This window comes from Hyla sarda, chromosome 6, assembly GCF_029499605.1.
Source record: "Hyla sarda isolate aHylSar1 chromosome 6, aHylSar1.hap1, whole genome shotgun sequence".
NCBI classification, from domain to species: domain Eukaryota; kingdom Metazoa; phylum Chordata; class Amphibia; order Anura; family Hylidae; genus Hyla; species Hyla sarda.
Genome location: NC_079194.1, coordinates 83033333 through 83060110, shown reverse-complemented (window position 1 = coordinate 83060110; position 26778 = coordinate 83033333). Strand labels below are relative to the sequence as shown.

The 26778-nt window shown below is 41.0% G+C and overlaps 1 protein-coding gene across 12 annotated transcripts in view; it reads left to right on the top strand.

Moving 5' to 3' along the window:
• PHF2 (PHD finger protein 2) overlaps positions 1–26778 on the top strand; it is a 317888-nt gene that overhangs the window by 252545 nt on the left and 38565 nt on the right. For 4 of the 12 annotated variants that reach the window (XM_056524306.1, XM_056524308.1, XM_056524309.1 and 1 more), the window contains exons 19-21: positions 4116–4211; positions 13435–13544; positions 18068–18332. The exons of 2 other annotated variants lie outside the window; for them this stretch is intronic. In XM_056524306.1, the coding sequence (XP_056380281.1) occupies positions 4116–4211; positions 13435–13544; positions 18068–18332 (471 nt within the window). Of the gene's footprint in view, positions 1–4115; positions 4212–13434; positions 13545–18067; positions 18333–19462; positions 19534–26778 lie in introns of those variants that run through there. 6 more of the 12 variants (XM_056524311.1, XM_056524310.1, XM_056524312.1 and 3 more) reach the window with 5 other exon arrangements.

Here is a 26778-nt window from a genome sequence, read left to right as displayed (position 1 = left end):
TCTCCAGAACAGGCCCCAACTCTGTAGACTGCATGCCCTCTATTTCTATGGGAGCACCACAGATGCCCAAGTGCTGTATTCGAGTATCTTTGGTGCTCCTACAGAAGGAAATGGAGCTTGGGCCCCTTTCTCGAGATAGCAAAGGGTCCCAGCAGTTGGACCCCACTCCCCAGGATCAGATACTTTAGGGGATAAAATATTTTTGCCGGACAACCCCTTTAAAGGGAACCTGTCACAGGCCTCAAGTTACACAATATAAAAAGCGGAGCAGATTAATATATAATTTTGTAGGAATAGATTTAATATAACTTTTATTTTATTCATATAAATCTCTGCTCATTTTGAACTTAGGAGTCCAGTGGGCAGTCTCCATTAGTATTTTACTGCTTTCTATGTATGACTAGGCACAATAGCTTTCAGTCACTGAGTAGGAGGTTTTTATTGGTTGGAGAATGAGTGTTTAGACCCAGAATGCTACACACTTCTCTCACTGCCCTCTGTGTGAGCGAGACGGCCCAAATAGCTACATTATGAGTCTGTCCTGGATCACCTGACACAGAGATAAGAAAGAACGCGCCAAGAACCCACTTCTCCCAGCTTTATCTATTGATAGGTCAGGGGGCTGAACACCCAAGACCCCAACTGATAAAAACCTTTAATATGTCTCTATGACATATCAAAAGTTTTAGATTAATAAGTTACAAATTATACTAAATGTTTTCCTCCAAAACTATATATCAATCTGCTCCGCTCCTCCTGATCTATTACATGCCGCCTGCTGTTTGGGTACCATGTTCAATGTAACAAGTTACCTTTAGGGCTTGTTCATATTAAAAATTCTGCTCTAAATTATTCTGAATGAATTCTGCTTGCAGCTGATTACCATTGATTTCAAAGGGATTCTGCTGCATTGTGCACACTATAAAATTTCCTTGGCAGGGAATTTCTGAGGTGGGTCTGCATTCCGCCGAAAAAATTAGCATGTTCATTTCTTTTGCTTTATTAAGCCTGGAACTTCAATGCAGTCAAATGAACTGCTCTTATTTCCCACATGGCCATTAAAGGGGTATTCCGGGGTTAACTAACTTTTAACTATCCTGCCCATTATGAATAATTATGCTAGTTTTACATTTACATGCTATACCGCTAGTGTTTCCTTTCAGCTCCTGATGATGTTTGTCTCGCAATCCTTTGCGGCTTGAGGCGGCAGCTGGTATCAGGGCTTGGCTATTTCTTGTATTTCCTTACAAGCCATCCCCCTGATGATGTTTGTGGTCCATCTGTACGTCCTGACGTGCCGGCGTTCCCTGCGCAGATTGCCAAGATCACAAGATGTCAGGACATACATATGGACCGCAAACGTCATCAGGGGGCTGTCTTGTGAGGAAATACAAGAAATAGCCAAGCCCCCGTATACCAGCTGCTGCCTCGAGCCACAAAGGATTGTGTGACGAACGTCATCAGGACCTGAAAGGAAACGCTAGACCTGGGGGACCATATAATGAAGAAAAAGAAGACGATCCACGGCAGAGCGGTATAGCAAGTAAATGTAAAACTAGCATAATTATTCATAATGAGCAGGATAGTGAAAAGTAAGTTAACCCCGGAATACCCCTTTAAGTGCGATTATGCCGGAGACTGCTGCAAGCTGAATGCCACTCTGAATAATGCCGAACAGAATTTCTTTATTGAAAAAGAGCCCTTGAAGGGGTACTCTGGTGGAAAACGATTTATTTTAAATCAACTGCTGCCAGAAAGTTAAACAGATTTGTAATTAACTTCTATTAAAAAAAATCTTAATCCTTCCAGTACTTATCAGAGAAAGTTCTTTTCTTTTTGAATTTCTTTTCTGTCTGTCCACAGTGCTCTCTGCTGACACATCTGTCCATGTCAGGAACTGTCCGTAGCAGGATAGGTTTGCTTTGAGGATTTGCTCCTACTCTGGACAGTTCCTGACATGGACAGAGGTGTCAGCAGAGAGTACTGTGGTCAGACAGAAAAGAAATTCAAAAAGAAAGGAAGTTTCTCTGTAGTAAACAGCATCTGATAAGTACTGGAAGAATTAAGATTTTTTTAATAGAAGTAATTAGCAAAGAAAGTATAACTTTCTTGCACCAGTTAATTTAAAATAAATTGTTTTCCACTGGAGTACCCCTTTAAAGTACTAAATAACTGCACCATTTCTATGCTGCAAGTCTGCTTGGTTGCCCAAAATGTCTGACAATACTATGATAGCGCACTGTCCATAAAGAAGGCATTGCTGCTGTGGTCCTGTGATGTCACTGGAGACAACACATAATCTTGTAGAAGTATGAAACAAGCAGACCAGCAATGTGGAATGCAGCATTAGTTACCTAAAGTGTACCTGTCATTAGCAAAAACATTTTATATAATGTAGAAAATAACTTTATTTGTATATTCTAATATACATTACTTAAAAAGGTGTATATTTTGCCCCTGCAGTGACAGAGACTGTGTTTCTCTGTAAAGAGACCTAATACAGGGAGTGTGAGTGGACAAGCAGGGCTCTGTTTACTGAGCCGTTTACAGAGGACAAGCAGGGCTCTGTGCACTGAGGATAAGCAGGGCTCTGTACACTGAGGACAAGCAGGGTTCTGTACACTGAGGACAAGCAGGGCTCTGTACACTGAGGACAAGCAGGGCTCTGTGCACTGAGGACAAGCAGGGCTCTGTGCATTGAGGACAAGCGGGGCTCTGTACACCGAGGACAAGCGGGGCTCTGTGCAGTGAGGACAAGCAGGGCTCTGTTCAAAGAGGAGAAGCAGGACTCTGTACACTGAGGACAAGCAGGACTGTACACTGAGGACAAGCGGGGCTCTGTACACCGAGGACAAGCGGGGCTCTGTTCACAGAGGACAGGCAGGACTGTACACTGAGGACAAGCGGGGCTCTGTTCACAGAGGACAAGCAGGACTGTACACTGAGGACAAGCAGGGCTCTGTACACCGAGGAGAAGCGGGGCTCTGTTCACAGAGGACAAGCGGGGCTCTGTTCACAGAGGACAAGCAGGGCTCTGTTCACAGAGGACAAGCAGGACTCTGTACACTGAGGACAAGCAGGGCTCTGTTCACAGAGGACAAGCAGGACTCTGTACAGTGAGGACAAGCAGGGCTCTGTACACTGAGGACAAGCAGGGCTCTGTACACTGAGGACAAGCACAGGCTCTGTGCACTGAGGACAAGCAGGGCTCTACACTGAGGACAAGCAGGGCTCTGTACACTGAGGACAAGCAGGGCTCTGTACACTGAGGACAAGCAGGGCTCTGTACACTGAGGACAAGCAGGGCTCTGTACACTGAGGACAAGCAGGGCTCTGTGCACTGAAGCTTTGTGACACGCTCCTGGCTCACAGCAGGGTGATTGAAAAGCCAGGAGCCTGCACAGAGCCCTGCTTGTTCCGCCCTCACTTCCTGTATTTTGTCTCCTTACAGAGACACACAGGCAGAAGCTGCAGGGACAGCATTTTTTCACCCAAAAATGTACACATTTTTTAACCAATGTATTTTACAAATATACATATAATTGTATTATATACATTATATCAAAAGTTTTTGCTAATGACAGATATGCTTTAATATTGAAAATGTTACTATTAATTTAATATAATAACTTGGAAGACCCCCTTGGAAAATATTGTTAAACTGCATAAATAGGATCCCACTTATATAATGATATCTGAATCACTTTCTGTAAGTGTAGGTTTAAGATTCCTCCTTTTTGCTGCAGACCTGGCAGCAGAGCACTGACTGCTGTTTATTAGTTAGCTGCTGACATTGTCATAGAGCAGTATTGCTGACACGTTTGCAGTATAAATATGGGAATATTGTGTTATACCTGAATCACTCCCGCAGCTACTGTGAGTCTTTTTGATGACCATATTAGTATATTTCTATTCGTGCAGTTCCCTAATATATTTTTACAGTAGCTGCAAAATTGGAGCATCTCTTTAAATAGATAAGAGCAGTATATTTCCCAGTAGACTTTCTGTCTAAATTCAGCCTGTGTCCTTAGAACACCTAGGATAGATTGCTGCTCACCATTTGTATTGGGAGATTGTGCAGTACGCTCCAGTAACACTCATCTCTGTTTGTGTAGTTTACCCATCTCTCGAGTCAGATGAAGATAATCCTGTGTTCAAATCCCGTTCACGGAAGAGAAAATGTTCTGATGATGCTCCATATAGCCCCACAGGTGAGCATGCATCTCTGTGATCCACCTGCTGTATAGACGCCCACGACTATGTCTTTGTATAAAGCACAGCAGTGTTTTTTCAGTTTACCCAAAGACACCAAAACCCAACTGAGATGAATTCTACTCAGTGGGACGTGAATTTATTCTAACTAAAAACATAATTTTTTTTATCTAATCCCCCTTTAAGGTTGTCTTTTATTTTATTGCACTTTATTTTTGTCATTTTATTTAATTTTTTTGTCAAAGCACCCATATCATCAAAATCATCACATAATTCATTGGTGTAGTGGATTTTGTAGTACTCTACATTACCAATCTCATCACAACTACTGTATAGATGGATGATGAGGATAGTAGTAACTGAAAAAATGCTGCTGGAGGTCGGAGGGAGGTGGGGGCAGGATTGCTGGCAATGGATTTACATAATATTTATAGTAAATGTACAGAAAAATAAAAAGACAGATCAAGTAACAGATCACTATACATCTATACATGATTTATCTTTCTTACAATTCCAGGAATCAAAAAACAGGCCTTTTTTTCTTTCAAAAATGGCGCCCTCCTTGTCTCCACTTTGGGTGTGGTATTACAGCTTTGCGCCATTCACTTCAATGGAGCTGTGCTGCAAAACCAGAAAAGGAAGGCGGTGTCTTTGAAAGAAAAAAGGCTGGATTTTTGATTCCTGGAATACCCCTTTAAAGCATTTTTTGTGAGACCTCTAACCATCATGAGCATTAAGGGGTCTGCTTTTCTACAAACAGCATATTAACAAGTTGCACATTGAATAATTTTTTTTGTTAGTTTTTGTTTTTCTTTACATATACAATCTTAAATAGACATTTGTGGAGACAAAATAAAACCTAAACATATAGCTGATGTTTTATATTTTAAGAACAGTGAAAATTCCATAACAATGCTGAAAGTGCTAAATAAGTTGGATGTATGAATTTTTATTTCATCAAGAGAAAGTAAATCCCATCTTAAAAGGGGACCAGTCATCACTTTTTTGCTGCCTAAATGGTGAGTCATTGGGGTGGTCTCTGGGGGCTTTTCTCTGCCACACCAGCCTTGATTGGCAGATCTCCCCTTGTTTGGGTATAGGGAGACTTATTTCAGCCAAGGCAGCAAGGAAAGCAGAAGCCACCATGAATTGCCCCGATTGGTCAAGGTTCAGGTAACATGAATGTGTTCACAGGTTCCCTTAAAGCTTTAGACAAGAAGGGCAAAATGTTCTTTAACAAAAAAGCCATCATACCTCAATATAGATGTAAGGTATTGAAGATCCAAGGCTGCATGAAGCACGGATCATGTTCCCAGTTTACTCTGATCAGCTCTGAGCAACATACAGGAAATTCTTACTAGCCAATCATTGGCATAGGAGGGTTACTGCTATGGCTAGTGATTGGCTGAGCAGATATTTTCTGTGTGTCTGGAGAAACTGATCAGCAGAGACTGAAAACCTTGGGTACTGTCAGGACAGAAGAGGTGGGGGATCAAGCAGGTATGAGTATGGCTTTTTTTTTTTTATATTTAAACCAGCCTGAACCCATAGGACAAGCCATTTATTCCACACAACCTTTCTTTGGAAGAAATCATAGTAAGGAGGAACATAGTAGTACACACTCTATTAGTCTGGGCCTGTAAATTGACGAAACCAAATGAAGAACTATGACATTGATTTTACATTTTAAACTCTCCCAAATTTAATTTGAATATTACTAGTTATCTAGATCCCAGAAATAAGTGCAGTCTACATAAAACTTAAAAGGCTCTTAGTTGAATAAACTTCAGGTCCAGTACTTGGTTACCAATGTGATGTTATTGTAGAGATTAGGTCCAGTGGATATATCATAGGTAGACTTACTGATGTCCCTCCGAATTTCTATATTTTAATGACTCCAAACATATATGCTTGTTGGATATTTTATAGTCTCTATCTATTTTAATATCCTATTTTATCTTTTTACCTTAAACGGCATACACAAAATGCAGCAAGTGAAGATATGTTTTGAATCTTTACTATGCTCAGAATAATCTTTTTACATCTATTTTAATGTCTCTCGTGCATCAAAGCCTATAACATAATATCATCCCCTAGACCCATTACACTAGACTAGATGCAAGTTCAGAAGGAACCACTTTTGATCTATATATTTTTTTATTTTTTTTTTACCAATAAAATTTGATAGAATTTCTGGAGAATGACCAAAATTTTACAGTCCCAAGTATTTGCACTTCTGGGGTCCATTACCTTTCAAGGAAGGAGTGAGAGTTGGATGTAAGTGGTTTCCCCTAAAATATTAATAATAATGAAATAAATAAAATATAAAATGCTCTTTCAAAGATCCTCCCCCGAAAATGTTGATCCTGGGGGGTGCATAATAAACGTATCGGCAGTGGAGCACAAGTAGTCAGCGAGGAGTGGGGCGTGAAGACGCAGCGCTCTTCGCTGGCAAGGGGAGGAAATTTGTAATTAATAAAAAAAAAGGAGTGAGGGACTTTTTGCTGACTCTTACTTAAAAGGACTAAATGAATAAAAAGAAAAACTGGCACCAACGTGAAATATTCCTTTTCTTCATCCTTTATTTTAGGGATGCATCCAGTTTTCAGGGATGCATCCAGTATGTATGCAGATGTACTCTTCAGCTGAAGAAGGAGCCAACCCAGATTTATAGCTGGAAACTTCCTCAACACTGTAATATAATAGGAGACCCCCAAAGATAAACCCAATCTTTCAACTACTGTAAGCCCTGCCTCATAAGGTAGTTTTTAGTGAAAGTGAAGAGGATTATGGGTAGAATCCTGTTTCATCTGCACTACTGATCAGCAACTTTCAGACCAACTTTATTGCCTATGTGTATACAAAGAGCTGAAAACTGTATTTTTATGTTTTTGATTATATAGGTTTCATTTATTAAAGGGGTACTCCGGTGGAAAACTTTTTTTTTTTTTTTTTTTAAATCAACTGTAAATTACTTCTATTAAAAAATGTAAATTCTTCCAGTACTTATTAGCTGCTGAATACTACAGAGGAAGTTCTTTTCTTTTTGGAACACAGAGCTCTCTGCTGACATCACAAGCACAGGGCTCTCTGCTGACATCTGCTGTCCATTTTAAGAACTGTCCAGAATAGGAGAAAATCCCCAAAGCAAACATATGCTGCTCTGGACAGTTCCTAAAATGGACAGAGATGTCAGCAAAGAGCACTGTGGTCATGATGTCAGCAGAGAGCACTGTGTTCCAAAAAGAAAATAATTTCCTCTGTAGTTTTCAGCAGCTAATAAGTTCTGGAAGGATTAAGATTTTTTAATAGAAGTTATTTACCAATCTGTTTAACTTTCTGGCACCAGTTGATTACCCTTTAGTACCCTTTAAAAGAATCTCAGTATGTAGGTGTTACGCCTAGCGCTCCGGGTCCCCGCTCCTCCCCGGAGCGCTCACGGCGTCTTTCTCCCTGCAGCGCCCCGGTCAGTCCTGCTGACCGGGAGCGCTGCACTGTGTTGGCCGTTGGGGATGCGATTCGCACAGCGGGACGCGCCCGCTCGCGAATCGCATCCCAGGTCACTTACCCGTCCCGGTCCCCTGCTGTCATGTGCTGGCGCGCGCGGCTCCGCTCTCTAGGGCGCGCGCGCGCCAGCTCTCTGAGACTTAAAGGGCCAGTGCACCAATGATTGGTGCCTGGCCCAATTAGCTTAATTGGCTCCCACCTGCTCCCTGCCTTTATCTAGTCTCCTCCCTTGCACTCCCTTGCCGGATCTTGTTGCCTTGTGCCAGTGAAAGCGTTTAGTGTGTCCAAAGCCTGTGTACCTGAACTTCTGCTACCCATCCTGACTACGAACCTTGCCGCCTGCCCCCGACCTTCTGCTACGTCTGACCTTGCTTCTGCCTACTCCCTTGTACCGCGCCTATCTTCAGCAGCCAGAGAGGTGAGCCGTTGCTAGTGGATACGACCTGGTCACTACCGCCGCAGCAAGACCATCCCGCTTTGCGGCGGGCTCTGGTGAAAACCAGTAGTGGCTTAGAACCGGTCCACTAGCACGGTCCACGCCAATCCCTCTCTGGCACAGAGGATCCACTACCTGGAAGCCGAATCGTGACAGTAGATCCGGCCACAGCCACAGTCCAGTCCTTCTTTGCTGAAGTCCGAAGTGTCTTTGAGGAACCTGCCCGAGCCTCTTCTGCTGAGACTGCCTTGCTGAACCTGGTCCAGGGTAATTCTTCCGTTGGCGAGTACGCCATACAATTCCGTACTTTTGCTTCTGAACTATCCTGGAATAATGAGGCTCTCTGCGCGACCTTTAAAAAAGGCCTATCCAGTCGCATCAAGGATGTGCTGGCCGCACGAGAGATTCCTGCCAACCTCCAAGAACTCATCCATTTGGCTACCCGCATTGACATGCGTTTTTCTGAGCGACACCAAGAACTCCGCCAGGAAAAAGACTTAGATCTCTGGGCACCTCTCCCACAGCATCCTTTGCAGTCTTCGCCTGGGCCTCCCGCCGAGGAGGCCATGCAAGTGGATCGGTCTCGCCTGACCCAGGAAGAGAGGAATCGCCGTAGAGAAGAAAATCTCTGTCTGTACTGTGCCAGTACTGAGCATTTCTTGGTGGATTGCCCTATCCGTCCTCCACGCCTGGGAAACGCACGCACGCACCCAGCTCACGTGGGTGTGGCGTCTCTTGGTTCCAAATCTGCTCATCCACGTCTCACGGTACCCGTGCGGATTTCTTCTTCAGCCAACTCCTCCCTCTCAGCCGTGGCCTGCTTGGACTCCGGTGCCTCTGGAAATTTTATTTTGGAGTCATTTGTTAATAAATTCAGCATCCCGGTGACCCGTCTCGTCAAGCCGCTCTACATATCCGCGGTCAACGGAGCCAGATTGGACTGCACCGTGCGTTACCGCACAGAGCCCCTCCTCATGTCTATTGGACCCCACCTTGAGAGGATTGAATTCTTCATTCTCCCCAACTGTACCTCTGAGGTCCTCCTCGGTCTGCCTTGGCTCCGGCTTCATTCCCCCACCATTGATTGGACCACCGGGGAGATCAGGAACTGGGACTCTGCCTGCCACAGGAAGTGCCTCTCCCCCCCTCCCAGTCCCGTCAGGCAAGCCTCTGTGCCTCCCCATGGTCCCCGTCCTGGTGTCACACTGCTCCGTACCAGGCCTCGCCCTCTGCCCTCCCTCCCCATTCCCACTCCTGCTGTACTGCCTGCCGTTGAGGAAACCTTCCATTCTTTCCAGGTGTCCTCATCCCAGGGGAGGCAGTTACCGGACAAAGAGAAGGGGAGACCTAAGGGGGGGGGTACTGTTACGCCTAGCGCTCCGGGTCCCCGCTCCTCCCCGGAGCGCTCACGGCGTCTTTCTCCCTGCAGCGCCCCGGTCAGTCCTGCTGACCGGGAGCGCTGCACTGTGTTGGCCGTTGGGGATGCGATTCGCACAGCGGGACGCGCCCGCTCGCGAATCGCATCCCAGGTCACTTACCCGTCCCGGTCCCCTGCTGTCATGTGCTGGCGCGCGCGGCTCCGCTCTCTAGGGCGCGCGCGCGCCAGCTCTCTGAGACTTAAAGGGCCAGTGCACCAATGATTGGTGCCTGGCCCAATTAGCTTAATTGGCTCCCACCTGCTCCCTGCCTTTATCTAGTCTCCTCCCTTGCACTCCCTTGCCGGATCTTGTTGCCTTGTGCCAGTGAAAGCGTTTAGTGTGTCCAAAGCCTGTGTACCTGAACTTCTGCTACCCATCCTGACTACGAACCTTGCCGCCTGCCCCCGACCTTCTGCTACGTCTGACCTTGCTTCTGCCTACTCCCTTGTACCGCGCCTATCTTCAGCAGCCAGAGAGGTGAGCCGTTGCTAGTGGATACGACCTGGTCACTACCGCCGCAGCAAGACCATCCCGCTTTGCGGCGGGCTCTGGTGAAAACCAGTAGTGGCTTAGAACCGGTCCACTAGCACGGTCCACGCCAATCCCTCTCTGGCACAGAGGATCCACTACCTGGAAGCCGAATCGTGACAGTAGGTTTATATATTTCATGCATATACCAAACAAAGATAATGTTTCCTTACTTTATATATATGTAATCAAAAGATGTACACCTAAAAATCCATGGGAAAAAAACGAGCATTTTTCTTAAAGGCAATGTCTCTTCAGAAAATTACCTATTGTGTGAATTAAGTTTTTTTGTTAACCATATTTAGGAACTTATTTACATTTTAAAGTAATCCTAAAATCTTGACAATTTCATTCTGGCCACTAGGCATCATAATAAGCTGATTCCTTCTGTTCTGTGGAGAAAACCTTTTAGCATTGTCATTATTATCATCACAGGCAATATTACAATGAAAGGTGACACCAGTATGTAGATCAGACGGGATTCACAGTAGATTATGGTCACAGCTCTTCTCCTACCTCTTCTTGCACACTTACCTCTGCACAGGTTGCAGAGCATGTCTAGGAACCTTTCTCGTAGAAGTCAATTAGTCTCCTCCAGTCTAATGTTTCATATGTCCATATAGCTGCTGTAAAGTACTGTAAGCAGGAAAGAAGCCCAGGTAACGTAGCGCCTCCCACCCCATCCACACCTATATTAATGTGCAAAAAATGAATAAATGTATAAAAAAAATGTAATGCACAAAATTAAAACATTAGAATTTTAGTGTATCTGGCTCTCATAATGCCTTTAATACACATGAATAAACTGTATTTACCACCACCCCCCTCCCAGATTAGACTGCAATTTAAAAAAAAAATTACATAAAACATTTTATAAATCAAACCAATTGCAAAAACATTACTGGATTAGTTACAGCTCTTTTGGAAATAAATTTTATGCATCCAACTCTACATACAGAAAATAGCAAAATGGATAGTAAGTCATTCATTGCTATGTCAGCTAGAAAATCTATTGAAAGCTAAATAAGATTGTAATTGGAGAATCACATAGACTAAATTGTTAGTATGAATAAATACCTATTTAGGTTTTAAGAGTTACTGTCATTAAAACCAACTTTTGGCAAGTCGATTAGACATGTGAAAAGTTGTTGATCGTACTGGGTCTCTGCAATCATAAGTTATTGGTTGGGGAAGCCAGCAACATTGCCGAGAAATGATTGGATCTCTCGGCTTACCAGGAAGCAGTGCGCAATGCCGCCAACTTCCCCAGCTAATAAGTCATGGTCTCACCGGATCTCAGCTGAGACCCGGTGCAATCAACAAGTTTTGTCATGTTTGATCCAGACGAGTTTTGACACTTATAGTATTTAAGGATAGTTGCACTTTAAAGGTAAATCTTCTACACTGTATTATGCCAAATGCAGGGCCTAAGGGCATAGAGGTTTAAAATTCCATATAGTTACCAACCCCTGCATTAGGTTTAACACAGTCTGTCCAGTTTGCCCGAAGTGTTCCTTTAGGATAGGGTCACACATGCTGTATTTTGCTGCTGCATATTTTCTTACCCATTAAACTAAATTGGTAGCAAAATACGCAGCTTATTTTGCTACCCGTTGACTTCAATAGATAGGAAAATATGCAGCAGCAAATACACAGCAAAATAAGTTACATGTGACCCTACCATTAAGCTGGTAAAACATGAAGTTAGAGCAAATGTGAGTATAGGCGCGTTATCATAACACTTGATATTTCTGATGATGACTGGTCATGCAATTCTATGGCTACTCTTATTGGATGTAATCTTTATAGGTAATAGCTTTGCATCCAAGTAGGTGCTCTAATACATGTTTTGCCATTTTCAGCAGTCTTAAGTGTAGGAAGGCCTCCTCACTGTACCCCTCACAGCAAAACTAGGGAATATCAGTGGTAAGAATGTTTATGGGAAGGCAGGGAATGAAAATTTGTCCAGCAGCTTTCCTTTATATACATATTATGAGCTTTACCAAGAAAATTATAAAAGGAATCCAGGGATCCCGTCAACAGGACAGAAGTTCATTAAAGGGGTACTCCGCTGAAAATTTTTTATCCCCTATCCAAAGGATAGGGGATAAGAAGTTAGATTGCAGGAGTCCCACCGCTGGGGACCGCCGCGATCTCTGTGGCGGCAACGGGGGTGTCATGCCACACCCCCTCCATTCATGTCTATGAGAGGGGATGTGACAGCTGGTATCGTCAGTCATCGGGCACGGAGCGGGGGTTTTTTCTCCGTGCACCGAATGACATGGATGCCACAGCGGAGTTTGCGGGAGTCCCCAGTGGCGGGACCCCGTTCTAACATTTTATCTCCTATCTTTTGGATAGGGGATAAAATGTTTTCAGCGGAGTACCCCTTTAAATTAAGGGGAATCTGCCAGATGGTTTTGTATTGTGTAACTAATCACAGTACCAAGCTAAGGGTAAAGACACCTTAATGAGCATAATTTTAATTTGTGATCTACTTGTGAGCCAAGCAATTTGTGTTTTTTTACATATGCAAATAAGCAGTAAGTGCCCACAGGGCAGGGCCTATCACCTCAAATGCCCACAAGCCGGGGCTGTCCACCTCAAGTGCCCATCATTACTATCCCCTATAGCACAGTGGCTGTCAGTCAAATGCAGAAGGCGGAGGCAAGAAATGAGAGGCGATAGAAATGCTAGACACGTGATGGAATCATTTTCATTCTGTAGGCTCTTCCTGCTCATTTGCATATATGGCTTAATGCAATTTGCTTGGTTTACAAACAGAAGTTCACACATCTAAAGGTAGGTAATTGAAGGGGCTTTAAACCCCTAACTGGCCCTATGATGCGTTACCCTATGTGAAACCATCGGACAAATTTCCTTTTATGAGCAGTACAGTGAGCTGTGAAAGTAGAACTAGGTTGTGCAGTTGCACCCAATAAACAGCTTGACCCATTTCAGCCACCCACAAGGAAACTCACCAATTTTGGCCCCTTGGTTGGGTCTTCTACTGGCTGTTTAGTTAGTTTAAATGCACCTATTGTTCTAGCATTGATAGAATGTTATAGATTCATCCTTATCTAATAAAATTTTTTTTTTTTCTGGTGACTTGATGCTTCTATAGCAATCAATATAGAAATAGCAAAACTTTAAAGAAAATGAAAATCAGCAATGACTGCACATAAATAGTTATTTTTTTTCCTACAAAAACCCTCCATTTATAATTAGGGATTGACTTTTATCATCAGAGATGGTCTTGTGAATTGAATGACTATGTAAGGTCCTCGCATGTTATCCTATTCATGCCGGTTCCTTATTACATTTATTATATAGCCAGAGTTGGCCCCTCCATACCGCGGCAAGACAGACCTATCCGTGAAGGTACGAGAGTTGCCTCTATTGAAACGGGACTTGCAGCTGCTGCAGCCAAGTTATCCCAGCAGGTGAGACAATGCAATAGTCTCTCTTACTCAGCGTGGACTTTTGTGTGATGTCACTTCTAAAAATGGCTGCCGTGTTAGGGAATCCTCACAGATTGCACTCAGCTCCCAACATTAGCATACTTGTAAAGCTTTCTGTATATTTATTTTATAGAAATGTATAGTATTATAGACACACTAGTAATAGGGCTTTGTGGAATAAAGCATTTTTTTATTTGGCCAAAGACAGCTTTATTTTTGGATTAGGGGTATAACCTATTTTCAGATTTTACCAAACTTAAGCTAAACATTTTTGAAGATAATTAAATTTTTTGTTTCTGTTCACTTTCTAATTTAAAAAAAAATCTAAGTTTTCCCACATTTGACATTTATGACATGTCGGTCAGCTCTACAATTTTGAGGACACCATTGACTGACCTTCCGTTAACTTCTATGTATGAAAGGCCACAACTGAAGCAAAAATGGGAACCATGATCCTATTGTGGTTTCCCATCCATTTAGCAGTGACCATATATCTAGGAGCTGTTTTCTGCTGGGTGTTACCATCTAGAACGTAGTGATTCCTGGGTATCATATATAAATCAGATATTGGTGCAAACAAGGAGAGGACTGTATGTCAAATGATGACTCCTGTCAATGCAGCTTTCCTTGCATTGCCTCTTATCTACAAAGGGCATAGAGGTAGCCAATGCAATGACTATGAGGCCCTTGGAAATTGGTGACTTAGTCTTGGTTATTCCCTTGGCTAGTGGATGGTGAGCAACCGGTCAGGACCCTCCTATTCTTAGTATTCGCACTGTTAGTAAACACAGGGGTGAGGAGTTGACTTGAGTGTAGTGGAAATGGCATAAAGTGGGAAACAAACACCCATCACTATAGTAGGGGGACCCGATCGATCTGTACTATGGGGCTCCCTCTTATGTGTACACCACAGCCAACAGCAATTTGAGAAAGACTGGTACATCTGAATGGCATGTGATATATGTCAAACTTGGGGAATCTATTTGAAATTATTTACCTTAACACTATAGGATCATACCTCATCTTGTAAAAATTGGCAAAATCCTATTTTTTTTTTTATAAGATACACATTTTACAATACTTATTTTTTTAATTGAGTACATTTCAACCTTTTTGTAGTTGTCACAGTAGATACGGCTCTCCCTACATATGCTTCCCATACCCACTTAGGAAATATCTAGTCATCTGCATTATTATAGTTTTGCTTATGTGTGCACTGTATTTGCTTTGCTTATTCTTTGCTCTATTTACTTTCACTTGCTTTTCTTTTTCAAATAAATCATTAAGTCATTTAAACCATCAGAAATCCTGAAATGTAGTGTACACAACAATCATTTGGACTGTTTTTATTTTTTTTTAAGACTCAATAATTACTAGTGGAAAACATTTTATCCCTTGAACTGTGCTATTAAAGGAATAGTCTTTTTCTTATTTTTTTTTCTTTTTTCCTCACCTGCCTTGATTCCATGTCGCTGTCTTTCCAGTAGCACCCAGCCCTCGCAGTTTTCCACTTCCTGGTCTCCTCTCAACAAAAGGAAGTGTCTACTCAGCCAATCCCTGCCTAAGGTAAGTCACCATTGCAGCCCATGATTGGCTAAGTGGGCACATCCGATTGTTGAGAAAAGACTAGAAAATGGGAAACAACGAGGATCGAGCGCCAATGGAACAGCAGGGGAGAGGTGAATACTGCTTTTTATTTTTAATTTCTTAGCCCAGCCTGGCCACTACTTAAAAATCAGAAGAAATTACCAGACTGCCCATTTAAAAGAAACCTATCACACTGACAATGCTGTAAGCCGCATGTTATAGAGCAGGACACTGATATATAGTTTTATGGGAAAGATTTTGTATAACCTGTCATTTATTTATCTAAATCTCTGCTCATTCTGGACTCAGTGGTTCTACTCATTGATTTTTAAATGCTTACTTATACAGAGATAGCTGTCAGTCACTGAGTAGGACCACCCCCTGGACTCCTAAGCCCAGAATGAGCAGAGGTTTAGATCAATAAATCATGTAATACTGAATGTTTTTCCACCAAAGTATACAACAATCTGTTCAGCTATTTCTGCCCTTATAACATGATGCCTGCAGATTGGACTGTATTTTCAATGTCCCTTTAAACAAATGCTCTTTATGACTGAGAATACACACTTAATATAATGTATAATTTTGGTAGTAAATGACTTACACCTGCCCACGTAACTACTAAACATAGTAACCCTCAATATATGCACCATTCACAAACAAGTAGAGCTTTCTAGTGCTGTGGGACTGATAAATCCTAGAAGAACATGTGAAACACCAGCATGGCATATGTGCATTTGTTGCACACTTGGTGTTTGCAAATACGTACTTTCTGATTGGTCTATATACCTATGAAATATATACTTTTTTTTTTATTTTTTAAAGAGAATCCATTAAAGCCCTAAAGTTAACTTTTTGTAGAACTTGCCTATTTTAGGGAGCATAAAAAGAAAAGGTACTTTGCAACATACTGTATATAGAGTATGATGTTCAGACTAAAAAAAGTTGTCTTATCTCTATCTCCAGAACACTGGGTTGCGCAGAGCATACTGCACTCTAGTACAGGACTGGTGCATTGTTGTTGCAGGCAGTTTAGCCGAAATTCCTTCATCGAGCAGTTTGCAATTTTCTGAAGAAGGAAGTTAAGCCTGCACTGGATGTGTTTAATAATGTTCCATGCATCCACTAGTAACTAGCACATATTCTTAAAATAGATTGAATACATTAAAGCCCCACAAAAAAAAAACACGTATTTTTAACCTTAAGAGAACCTTATCTGAAGCCTGTGCTAAGATATGTGCTGTAGTGCTTTATTATATGTGGTTGTGTTTGACTTTTAGCTGCTGTTATCGCACTATATAATAAGAAATCCGGAAACAACATATTAAATAAAACTACGGTACTTCTTTGACATCCATGGCAATTTCCATGGTTAATGTTACACTGAGGTGGATAGTTTCCTCCTCATTTATATATAAAGTTAAAGGCCAAAGATTATAATTATAGGTCAAGATATATATTTTTTTAAATGCCCTTGTTATATATCGTATTTCTCTAGTGTGTGTGTGTGTGTATATATATATATATATATATATATATATATATGTATGTATATAGTGAGATTATTCATTTCACTTATCCCAGACTGGAACTACACAGGCACTTAAAGGGTTACTCCGGTGAAAAACTTTTTTTTTTTTTTTTTTTTTTAAGTTAACTGGTGCCAGAAAGTTAAACAGATTTGTAAATTACTTCTATTAAAAAATCTTAATCCTTCCTTTACTTATTAGCTGCTGAATACTACAGCGGAAATGCTTTTCTTTTTGAAACACAGAGCTGTCTGCTGACATCATGAGCACAGTGCTCTCTGCTGACATCTCTGTCCATTTTAGGAACTGTCCAGAACAGCATATGTTTGCTATGGGGATTTCCTTTTACTCTGGACAGTTCCTAAAATGGACAGAGATGTCAGCAGAGAGCACTGTGCTCATGATATCAGCGGACAGCTCTGTGTTTCAAACGGAAAATAATTTTCACTGTAGTATTCAGCAGCTAATAAGTACAGGAAGGATTAAGATTTTTTAATAGAAGTAATTTACAAATCTGTTTAACTTTCTGGCACCAGCTTATTAAAAAAAAAAGTTTTTCACTGGAGTACCCCTTTAAGCTCAGCTAGAAGAATGCGAAAGGGTCACAATTATGTCATTACTTTGGGTTGTCCCTTTTGTCTTTGTGGCGGCATTGCATTGTATATATTAGGATTTTGGGTTTACTGGGTCACAATTGACAGTGCTAGTAGAAGTATTTGATCTCTTGACACTGCCTTCTTATTACAGATGTATTTTCTCATTGTAGACTAGGTTTACATGCATTCTGGCAGAATCATCAGGGATGTACTCAGAGGAAAATACGTCAGAATATAGAAGCAGGAAAACCATTGGCAAACGTGTATCTTTTCTGTATTGACAGCCGAGTGAAATATAGGCCTCTTCCAGTATTCTGCAAATCTCATTCACTTGAGTAAGGACAGAGCTCACGTAAAAGTGCTTATGGTTTTATATCAGTTAAAGACACAGCACTAGAGCACCCTACACACATATCAAAGATTAAAAAAAATTACACTTGTAAGCACAGTAGCTCCCAAAGTCTTGCACTGTAAAATGATGCTGTTTCCTTTTAATTTAAGACACTTGTAAAGAGTGTTAACTTGTATATACAAATATTATAACAGTAAAATGTCTATAAAACAAGTCCCCTTTAAATTATAAAAAAAAAAAGGAAAGGAAAATAATAATAAATTCTCCCACCCTAAAACTAAAAAAAAAAATAACACAAAAAATCTTACGTTCGGTAATCACTGTAAACATACGCTCTCTAGCAACACCTTCTGTGGATGTTTCTTTTCTAAATTTCTGCTACCTGATAGATTCAATCCATATTTGAAAGCAGCCTCATGATAACAATTTGCTTCCTTAAAGGAGGAAAAAAAAGTCAAGAAGAAAAAGAATACAAAAAAGAAGCTTTCACCTAACAACACAAATAAACTTTGTCAGGAAAGCAGTTCTCCTGAAGCCACAAAGCTGGAATCTCTGGACACTAGTCTAACAGACCACGAGTACACGGCCGGTGTCAGCACGTTTGGTGTAGCCCAAGTAAACAGAGGGTCTCAGCCTATGGCCCCCGGGGTGTTCGTCACACAAAGGAGACCGTCTGTGTCTTCCCAAAATAACTCAGCTGCCAAAGGTAAACCTACATGTGGAGTGTATGCTGGACTTACCTAAGCAATGTGTCAGTAAATCACTTTTATGAGCTTAGCATGTAACCAGTGCATAGCTCAGCTCCAGATCTCGGTAGTTGTTAGTATTCCAGATTGTGTTGTAATCCAAAATTTGGAAATGGCCATAATGTTAGTGGAAAATTTTTTTTTTATTATCAGCTGTTAAGGCCTAGAGTTGGGAAGATAAGAAATAAAATACTGGTATATATTTTTCCAAAAGTAGCTAACACATGGCCTAGATCAGTTTACTACATCATTGTATTTGAAGGGGGTACACCACTCCTAGACATCTTATCCTCTATTCAAAGGATAGGTGACAAGATGTCTGATCTTGGGGGGGGTCGCCGCTGGCACCCCTCTGCGATCTCTGTTGCGGAACCCCTGTCATCCAGTGCACAGAGTTAATTCTGCTCTGTGCTGGGCAACCACAGCCGTCAATCCCCCTCCATTAATATTTATGGGAGGAGGTATTGGCATGATGATTATGTACTAGCCGTCACGCCCCCTCCCATAGACATCAATTGAGGGGGCATGACGTCACATCACGAACACAGACGCTCCCAGCTTCCGTTTTCAGAAAGCCGCGGCGCCGGCCCTGAGAGCACGTGGGGTCCGAGCAGCTGGACCCCTACAATTAGACATCTTCTCCCCTATCCTTTGGATAGGCCAGGCCAGAAATCGAAAACAGAAAACATGGATCCAACGCTCGTAAATAAAATCGCTTTTTTTTTTTTTTCATTGAATCTTCATTCAATCTAACTGAACATGCACCAACCAGGCACTAAACTGTCTGACACATTTCAAGGAGCAGATTGCTTAATCATAGCCTATGATTAAGGTGTCTGCTTCCAGAAACACGTCAGACAGTTTAGAGCCTGGTTGGTGCATGTACAGTTAGATTTTATGAAGAGTCAATAAAGCAGTTTTTATTCGCCAGCGCTGGGTGCACGTTTTCTTATTGGTTTTATTTTTCTGTTTCATTATTTTGCATTCCTCTATATTACCCCACATCTGCTCTGCCAGGGACATTAAGACAACTTAAAAGGCCAGTATGAGGAAGGAGGCAACAATAAGAACAATTTATCTTTTTTCACAGTTTCCGTCATTTTCCGTCATTTCCCGTCAATCTGCACTCAATAACCCATAATGACTAAGTGAAAACAGAACGTAAGTATTCTGACCCTTTACTCAGTACTTAGTTGAAGCACCTTTGGCAACAAATATAGCCTCTAGTCTACTTGGGGATAATGTCTCAAGATTTGCGCGCCTGGATTTGGGGTTTTTCTGTCATTCTTCTCTGCAGATCCTCAAGCTCTGTCCATTTGGATAGGGTCAATGGAAGCCATTTTCAGGTCTTTCCAGAGATGTTCGATTGGGTTCAAGTCAGGGCTCTGGCTGGGCCACTCAAGGACATTCACAAAGTTGCCCTAAGCCTCTCCTGTGATGTGTTGCTTGTGTTCAGGGTCATTTTCATGTTGGAAAGTGAACCTTCGACTCAGTAGGAGCTCCAGAGCACTCTCGATCAGGTTTTTAATTACAATATCTCTACTTTGTGCCATTCAGCTTTCCTCAACCATGAGCAGTCTCTCTGTCCCAGCCGTTGAAAAACTACCCCACAGCATGATGCTGTCACCTCCATGCTTCACTGTAGGGATGGTATTGGACAGGTGATGAGCAATGTCTGGTTTCCTAAAGACATGACTTTTAGAATTGAGGCCAAAAAGTTCAATCTTTGTTCCATTGGACCAGACACTATATAGACAAGACTGTGTCTTTCTAAATCATGTCCAGTCAACTGAATTGTTACCACAGGTTTCTCACAGGTGTAGAAACATCGCAAAGGATCTATGTGAAATTAATTTAAAAATTCATTATATTCTGTTTTCACTTTGTCATCATGGGGCATTGAGTGCAGAATAGTCGGTGGGTGGGGGGATTAAGAGTTTTATTTTATTTTAGCACACGGCCTCAACCTAGTAAAATGTTTAAAAAAATTGAAAAAAAGTAAAAATAACTTTTCAAATGCATTGTACACACACATAAGTCAAAGTAGAGTCTCATTACAAAGTAATTTTAATGCATTTGCATGATATAGAACCAGATTCTGAATAGTCACACTGTAGTCAATGGGGTGTTTTTCAAATCAAACGTTTTCACAGATATGGGTCTACATAGGAATTCACGACACCATTTTTCTACTGTAAAAGTTTACTAAGTAGATTGTTAATGCTCATAGATTAAGCCAACAAGCATCACTGACTTTCATCGGTTTCCCTGCAAACTATCTCATCTTCTAGTAACAAAATGCTTTGGTCCAAGTACAGTATAGCATTCTGTTCTCTTGTTGGCTTGTCTATTCTCAAAGAAAATAGCATGTTTTTTCTTATTTATTTATTTTTTACCCATAATTGTAGCGAACAAGCAATATGCCTGCAGTGTAATTAATTTCTTCCCAGTTCAGTTGCATCTATACATTTTGAACTTTTAAAATGGCAGTTGGGTCATGTGATGTCCAGTCTGACCAACAGTCCAGAGCTTTCACTACTGTGTAGAAGGTAGGCCAGTCTCTCCTGAGGTAGACTTCCTGTGAATTAAAGGATTACATGAGCATCTATCCCCTTTTGGCAGCTCTCAGACCCCTCCCCACCCTCATCTGCCCCCTGTTTTCCCCTTTGTGTCCCTATGCCTTATCTAAAAGACCAGAAAACAATGCAGTAATACAGTAGGTAAAACTATAAAATAATGAACTGCAGAGTTATAAGACTCCCCTCACTCATACAACTTTTCTTTGTTGTGTGCATATTGTATGTTGTATTCAGTGTTATACATTTTTTAAATACACTCAACTGCCTCTTGCTTGGAAAAATTGAAGAATGCAGATGTAGAAGATAAGATAAACAGACAAGCTGCATTACATAGAAATACTCAGAGACTCTATAAAGTGAGTTAGGGGACTGTAGTTCTGTGTCACTGCTTTTAAACAGGACTTAGATGATGGAGAGAGGGCAGTGTGACAAGACTCTGGCTCTTCTAGTTTTGCTAAGTCAGAGTCATCATAAGAAATGTAGGGGAACAATATCAGAGGGGTAGAAAGATTCAAGATGGTAGACAATCCATGGATGGCATTTAAACTAAAATAGACATACATAAGAGCCTCCACATTATTCTATAAAGGATCACTGTCATTTCAAGCAATGTGGTAGTCTATATGATCTGTAATACATTTGTAAATCAAAGCAGTTACCAAAAATTACTCAGTACCCCAGAGAAAAACCTGAAGTGTTGGCCACTAGGCGTCTCAGTTCACTGCAGACTGCTGTCCACTGTCTGTTATCAGTGGTATTCCATTTCTGTTCCTATACACAGTATTACAGTTAATATGAAACAAGGACATTTTGTTCTGTGTGCTGTATATTAGGCCATAGTGGCCCTTCCAATTGCAACTTGGATACCTATTAACCAGTCTTACCACCTAAACCACAGGACAGGAGGCTTAACATTTTCCTAGCAGAACCTCTCAACTCAGACGCAGAAAACAGCTCTCAAGGACCATGTAGGGTTTATGTCTTTACATATCTTTGTTTATCTATGTAAAGCTACATACAGAGAAATCAATCTGCCGAGCTTTGCTTAAAGTGGACTGTCAGCTGTTTTAGTAAATACTTTTATAATCCATTACATAACTCTGTTGTGCTGTTCCCCTTTTTTTCTTTTAGGAAATGTATGAATAAACAACTGGGATTTACGTTCCCTTTTGTCCACGAGTGTTAATTTATTCTTACACTTCCAGTAGGAATGACAGAGGAACAATACAGTATAGAATTCCAAGAAACATGCTTTAGATTGTGTGTGTTTTTTGTTTTTTTTTAAAGAGAACTACAAGTATTGACTTAACCAGATTTGGCAGAAGGGATGACAGATCATTTTTAAAGTATTTCTGTCATTTAAATAAACCCTTTGCACAGAAATGTCAAAAGTTTAGATTGGTTGGGGCCTCAGGGCTGAAACCCCTTTAAGTGTTAAATATAGGCTGGTGAACCACATGGCAGCATGCTTCACTCCCCCGCTCCATTTCCTGCAATCAGTTGTATTGAGTACCAAGCCACGGGGTTAAGCACACTGCTAAGCGCTTCACCCGGCTACATGTTATCAGTTGGGATCTGCCTAAACAGTAGTGACTGAACACTGCCTCCGCGAGAGCCAAGAAGGACCTGGGATCACATTTTTGTGGGAATATTTTATTTTGTATTTTTGTTTTATAACCTTGGATGCTCTTTTGGCCCTAAGGGATCTCCCCTTTAACATTTCATAATAAGATTGTAAGATTTCTAAGATTGCAACTCCCACTTATTTATTACCCTTTATTGTGCTTCAGTCTAAGCCCATTGTGTCGGTTTCATCTCTTGTCGGAGGTGTATTCATTTTCTGAATATTCACTTGAATGAAATATGGTTAGTGAAAGGAAACTTTATATATTATCTTATAAATAATAATATACTATAAATGTTGTCCTAAAAGTGTAATGTCGAACTGTAAAGCTGCAGCTGCTTCCAGGAATCCCAGAGAACATCCTTGACCTGGACTGTGATGCGGCGATGGATCAGATGCCTGATTACAGGCGGCCCTCACATCTCCTCTTATTTTAAATGTCAACATTGAATACTTTTGATTAGAGTATCTTAAGGCATTGACACTTGTAATGAAGTCAGACGTGCACATAGAAAATGACGGCGATTCCACTTGACATAACCCAGTAATGTAGTAACCCAGTAACCCAGCCTTTGATTCCGAGGCAGCCTCTAACATTCCTCCATGGAGCTCTGCCTGACTAAATAAGCAGCTAAGCGTTAGTTCCACTTCAGTTACTGGAGGAGATCGCAGCCAAGACACGAGCGGGATACACAGCAGAGTATGGGTGGACAGAATAAATAAACACTTCATACATACATTATAATATACGTATATACTGTATTTAACTCTTGGATGATGAACATTAAAAGTGAAATACGCAATCAACTAGCAAAGTAATACAAGTATTGTTAAGGGTGAGCGTGAAAGCTTGTTCTGAATACACACATAATTCTGCACACATAATTGTCCATCGATCTATAGGATCTCTATAATTCTCCTACTTTTATATTGAGGGAGTGTTAAAAATAACATCCTATGTCTTTGCTAGGTATTGTTGTATTGCACGGATTGGAGATGCAGATGGGGGTGCCCATGGACATGTTGTTCTCTTTTCATACCAATTTTGTTAAACTGAGAACATACATCTAAAAATATTTATTGTGAAAATGGTTGTGTGTTATAAATAGCTTTTATAATATCATTGTAGATATAAATATATATTTTACATTGAAATGTAAGTTATATGTATGCAAATGGATAGGTAAAGTCTGACACTCCTGTGATTAGGGCTCAGTTCACATTAGTAGGAAGGCTATGCCATACATGTTGATACACACAAATACCACTTTATTGGTGGTGCTCTGTTTATCATATAAAGATTATGTCCAATTCTAAATTCAAAGCAAAAATATGAAAAAAACGGCACTCTCCATCTGTGGTGAAAAAAAAAAAAAACTCCACAAGTCTTTATTTTCTTTTGTGCATCAATGAACCTTGCAGCAGGGAGCTGCTAACAGACCAACGGGGGAGTAATACTTAAGAAATTCTTAAGACATTTTTTGATTTGTTGTTTATTTATTTCCTATCTTTTTTTCCTGTTTCCACCTTCACATACCAGGGGTGTGGAAATGTAATAAAAAACCTTCTTGTCCACAGGACTAAAACAGAGCAAAATCTACTCGTCCCTCATGACGAACCACTTATCCGGGCCAATTTTCGCTTTTACACTCTCATTTTTTCCTCCTCACACATAATAGCCATAACTACCTACTATAATGATACCTTTAAATTTTTCAATAACATATTCTCCGAACCCCAAAAAAAGATTATATCGGTGGAGTGAAATTGAAATAGGAATAGATAATTTTGCTAATTTGTTTGTTTTCTTTTCTACACTTTGTGGTTGAGCTAACATGTTGTTTTGATACTTTAGGCTAGCCTGATTACAACAATACCAGATTTGTATAGTTTCCGTCATGTTTTAGTAATTTAAAAAAAATTCTTGCAATTTTTTGACCCCTGTAGCTTTTTTTATTAATTTTTTTGCATACCAGGCTGTATGAGGGCTAATTTTTTGCGCCATAATCTGTTTTTTGTATCGGTACCATTTTGTTATTGATCAGACTTTTTTAAATCGCTTTCTAACTTTTTTTCTGGGATATTATAAAAATTGCAATTCAGTGATTTGGTATTTTCTTTACATTTACGTCACAATGTACGGGATACATAATGTTTGAACTTTTAACATGGAAGGGGTTAATGTGTGTCTCTTAAACTTTTATAAAGCTTTTTGTTTTTGTTTTATACTTAATAAGACTTTTAGGAGGAATCATTAGATTCCTCATACAGATCAATAGAGTTCTACTGAACTCCATTGATCTGTGTGCTCTGCAATCCATTGATAGAGCCTAGTCCAGCCATACTCTATCAATGTCAGAGCCACAGACACCAGGGAAGCAGAGGTAAGCCCTCCGGCTACCTCTAGTGGATTCCTCCCACCCCCAGTTACTGAGAACTGCTGGGGGCTACAGAGTATGGAGTGGGCACGAGTCCGGAGCCCGCTCCATACACCCCTCTGAGTGATGCCGTGCTTGTCAGGTCCGGCCCTGCTTGCCCAAAGCAGGGCTAAGGGCCAGAAAAATTCACCTGCCCGGAACTGCATGTCCCGGGCATCAGGCGATAGCAATTCCACATCCCTGCATACAAACCCTCATGGCTTCAATCAGCAGTAGATAACTTTTGGTATGGCTTTCTCCATTCTATTGTCTTTAGTAGTGTTGTTCGAAACTGGATGGATTAGTGGCACTTTCTATGTAGTCTAGGATGACTATAACTGTATCCATCTTTTCCGGGCAACTGAAGCACTAGAAAGCTTTACTATTTTATGTAGACTAAAGCATTCGATGGCCAAGCTGTCTGGTTCGGGTTTTGCCACATTTACTGGGGTTTCTCTTAATACTAGTCCTTAGTATTATTAGAGTACAGTTTACTTATTGTTGATAATAATGCATATTCAAGTATCAGTCTAAATTCTTAGCCATTATATTTGCACATGGTAGTATGTGACAGTGGTTGAACAGCCATTTATATTAAAATAGCTTGCTTTGAGACCTACATTTATGGTCTAGCTGAAGCTCATACTGTCATTGTGTGAATAATACCCCTTTAGAAGGCCAATATATGCATAACCATTATACAAAGGTGTTTCTGAAGTATGGTAGAAAAAAATACCTCATTGTCCTAGTTTTGGGTGAGTGTTCGAGTGTAGAAAATTTGCATATATACATAACTAGGCTTCATGTTATAGGGGTGTAAAAGTCCATGTATTGATAACTTCTTGGGGAGATGGTGGTGCAAGGGGAGTACAGACTGGCAAATAAAGGCTTTTTAATTCTGCACAAGTCCTGGTCTAGTTTAATAGCATGATCCTTGATGTGTCCCATCCATATGGATAGGATATATACTTAAATCTCTATGGATGTATTGTATAATTAAACATTCAGTTCATGTAGCCTTCAGCATCCACACTGCAGTATTTGTAAGTTAAAACCAGGAGTTGGTCCAAAAGTCAGAAAAGGTGGAAATCTTTCCATTATACATATCCACTCCTAGCTTTGGCATACTATTATTGATGTAATATATTTTTAGGTAAATATGAGAGGCCAGTCATTCCAATCAGGATTATGGATTGCAATATCTCCATGAGTTCCATAGACTTTGCATGCTCAACCAGCACTTTATTCTAACAATGTACACAAGACTCCCATACTAGCGATGGATGGGGTCCTTCTAGTGTATCAGACACTGACTCTTTGATAAAGGCTGTATTTAAGATTCCAATAGAATCCAATAGAATAGGTGGTACACATGTAAATTTAAACTGGTGCACAGAAAACGTTTCAAACGGCTCCATGTTTATTGTGCACCAGTTTTGATGCATATGGCTCGTTCATACCCTGCGCTGAAGTGTCCTCCAAATGTATGAGCGGAGCTTCTCGGCCTTTTGGCTAAGATCAAGCATAGTACCTTTCCTGTTAGTTGGTGGAGTGGTAGACAACCAAGGCAGGATGGGGAACCACACAGAGTGGTGCAGGTGTACCAGGGTCAGCTGTATGGCCTGGCAGCAGACCCTGAAGCGACCTTTCCTCTCTGGATCTTGCCCTAAGGTTTGGGTAGGGTAAGATCTGAGGTGCAAAAATACCCTGGGAGTGGTGACCCCAGGGTCCCGGAACTCACTTGGGAGTAACGACCCCACTTGACTGATGGAACGTAGCATGCACT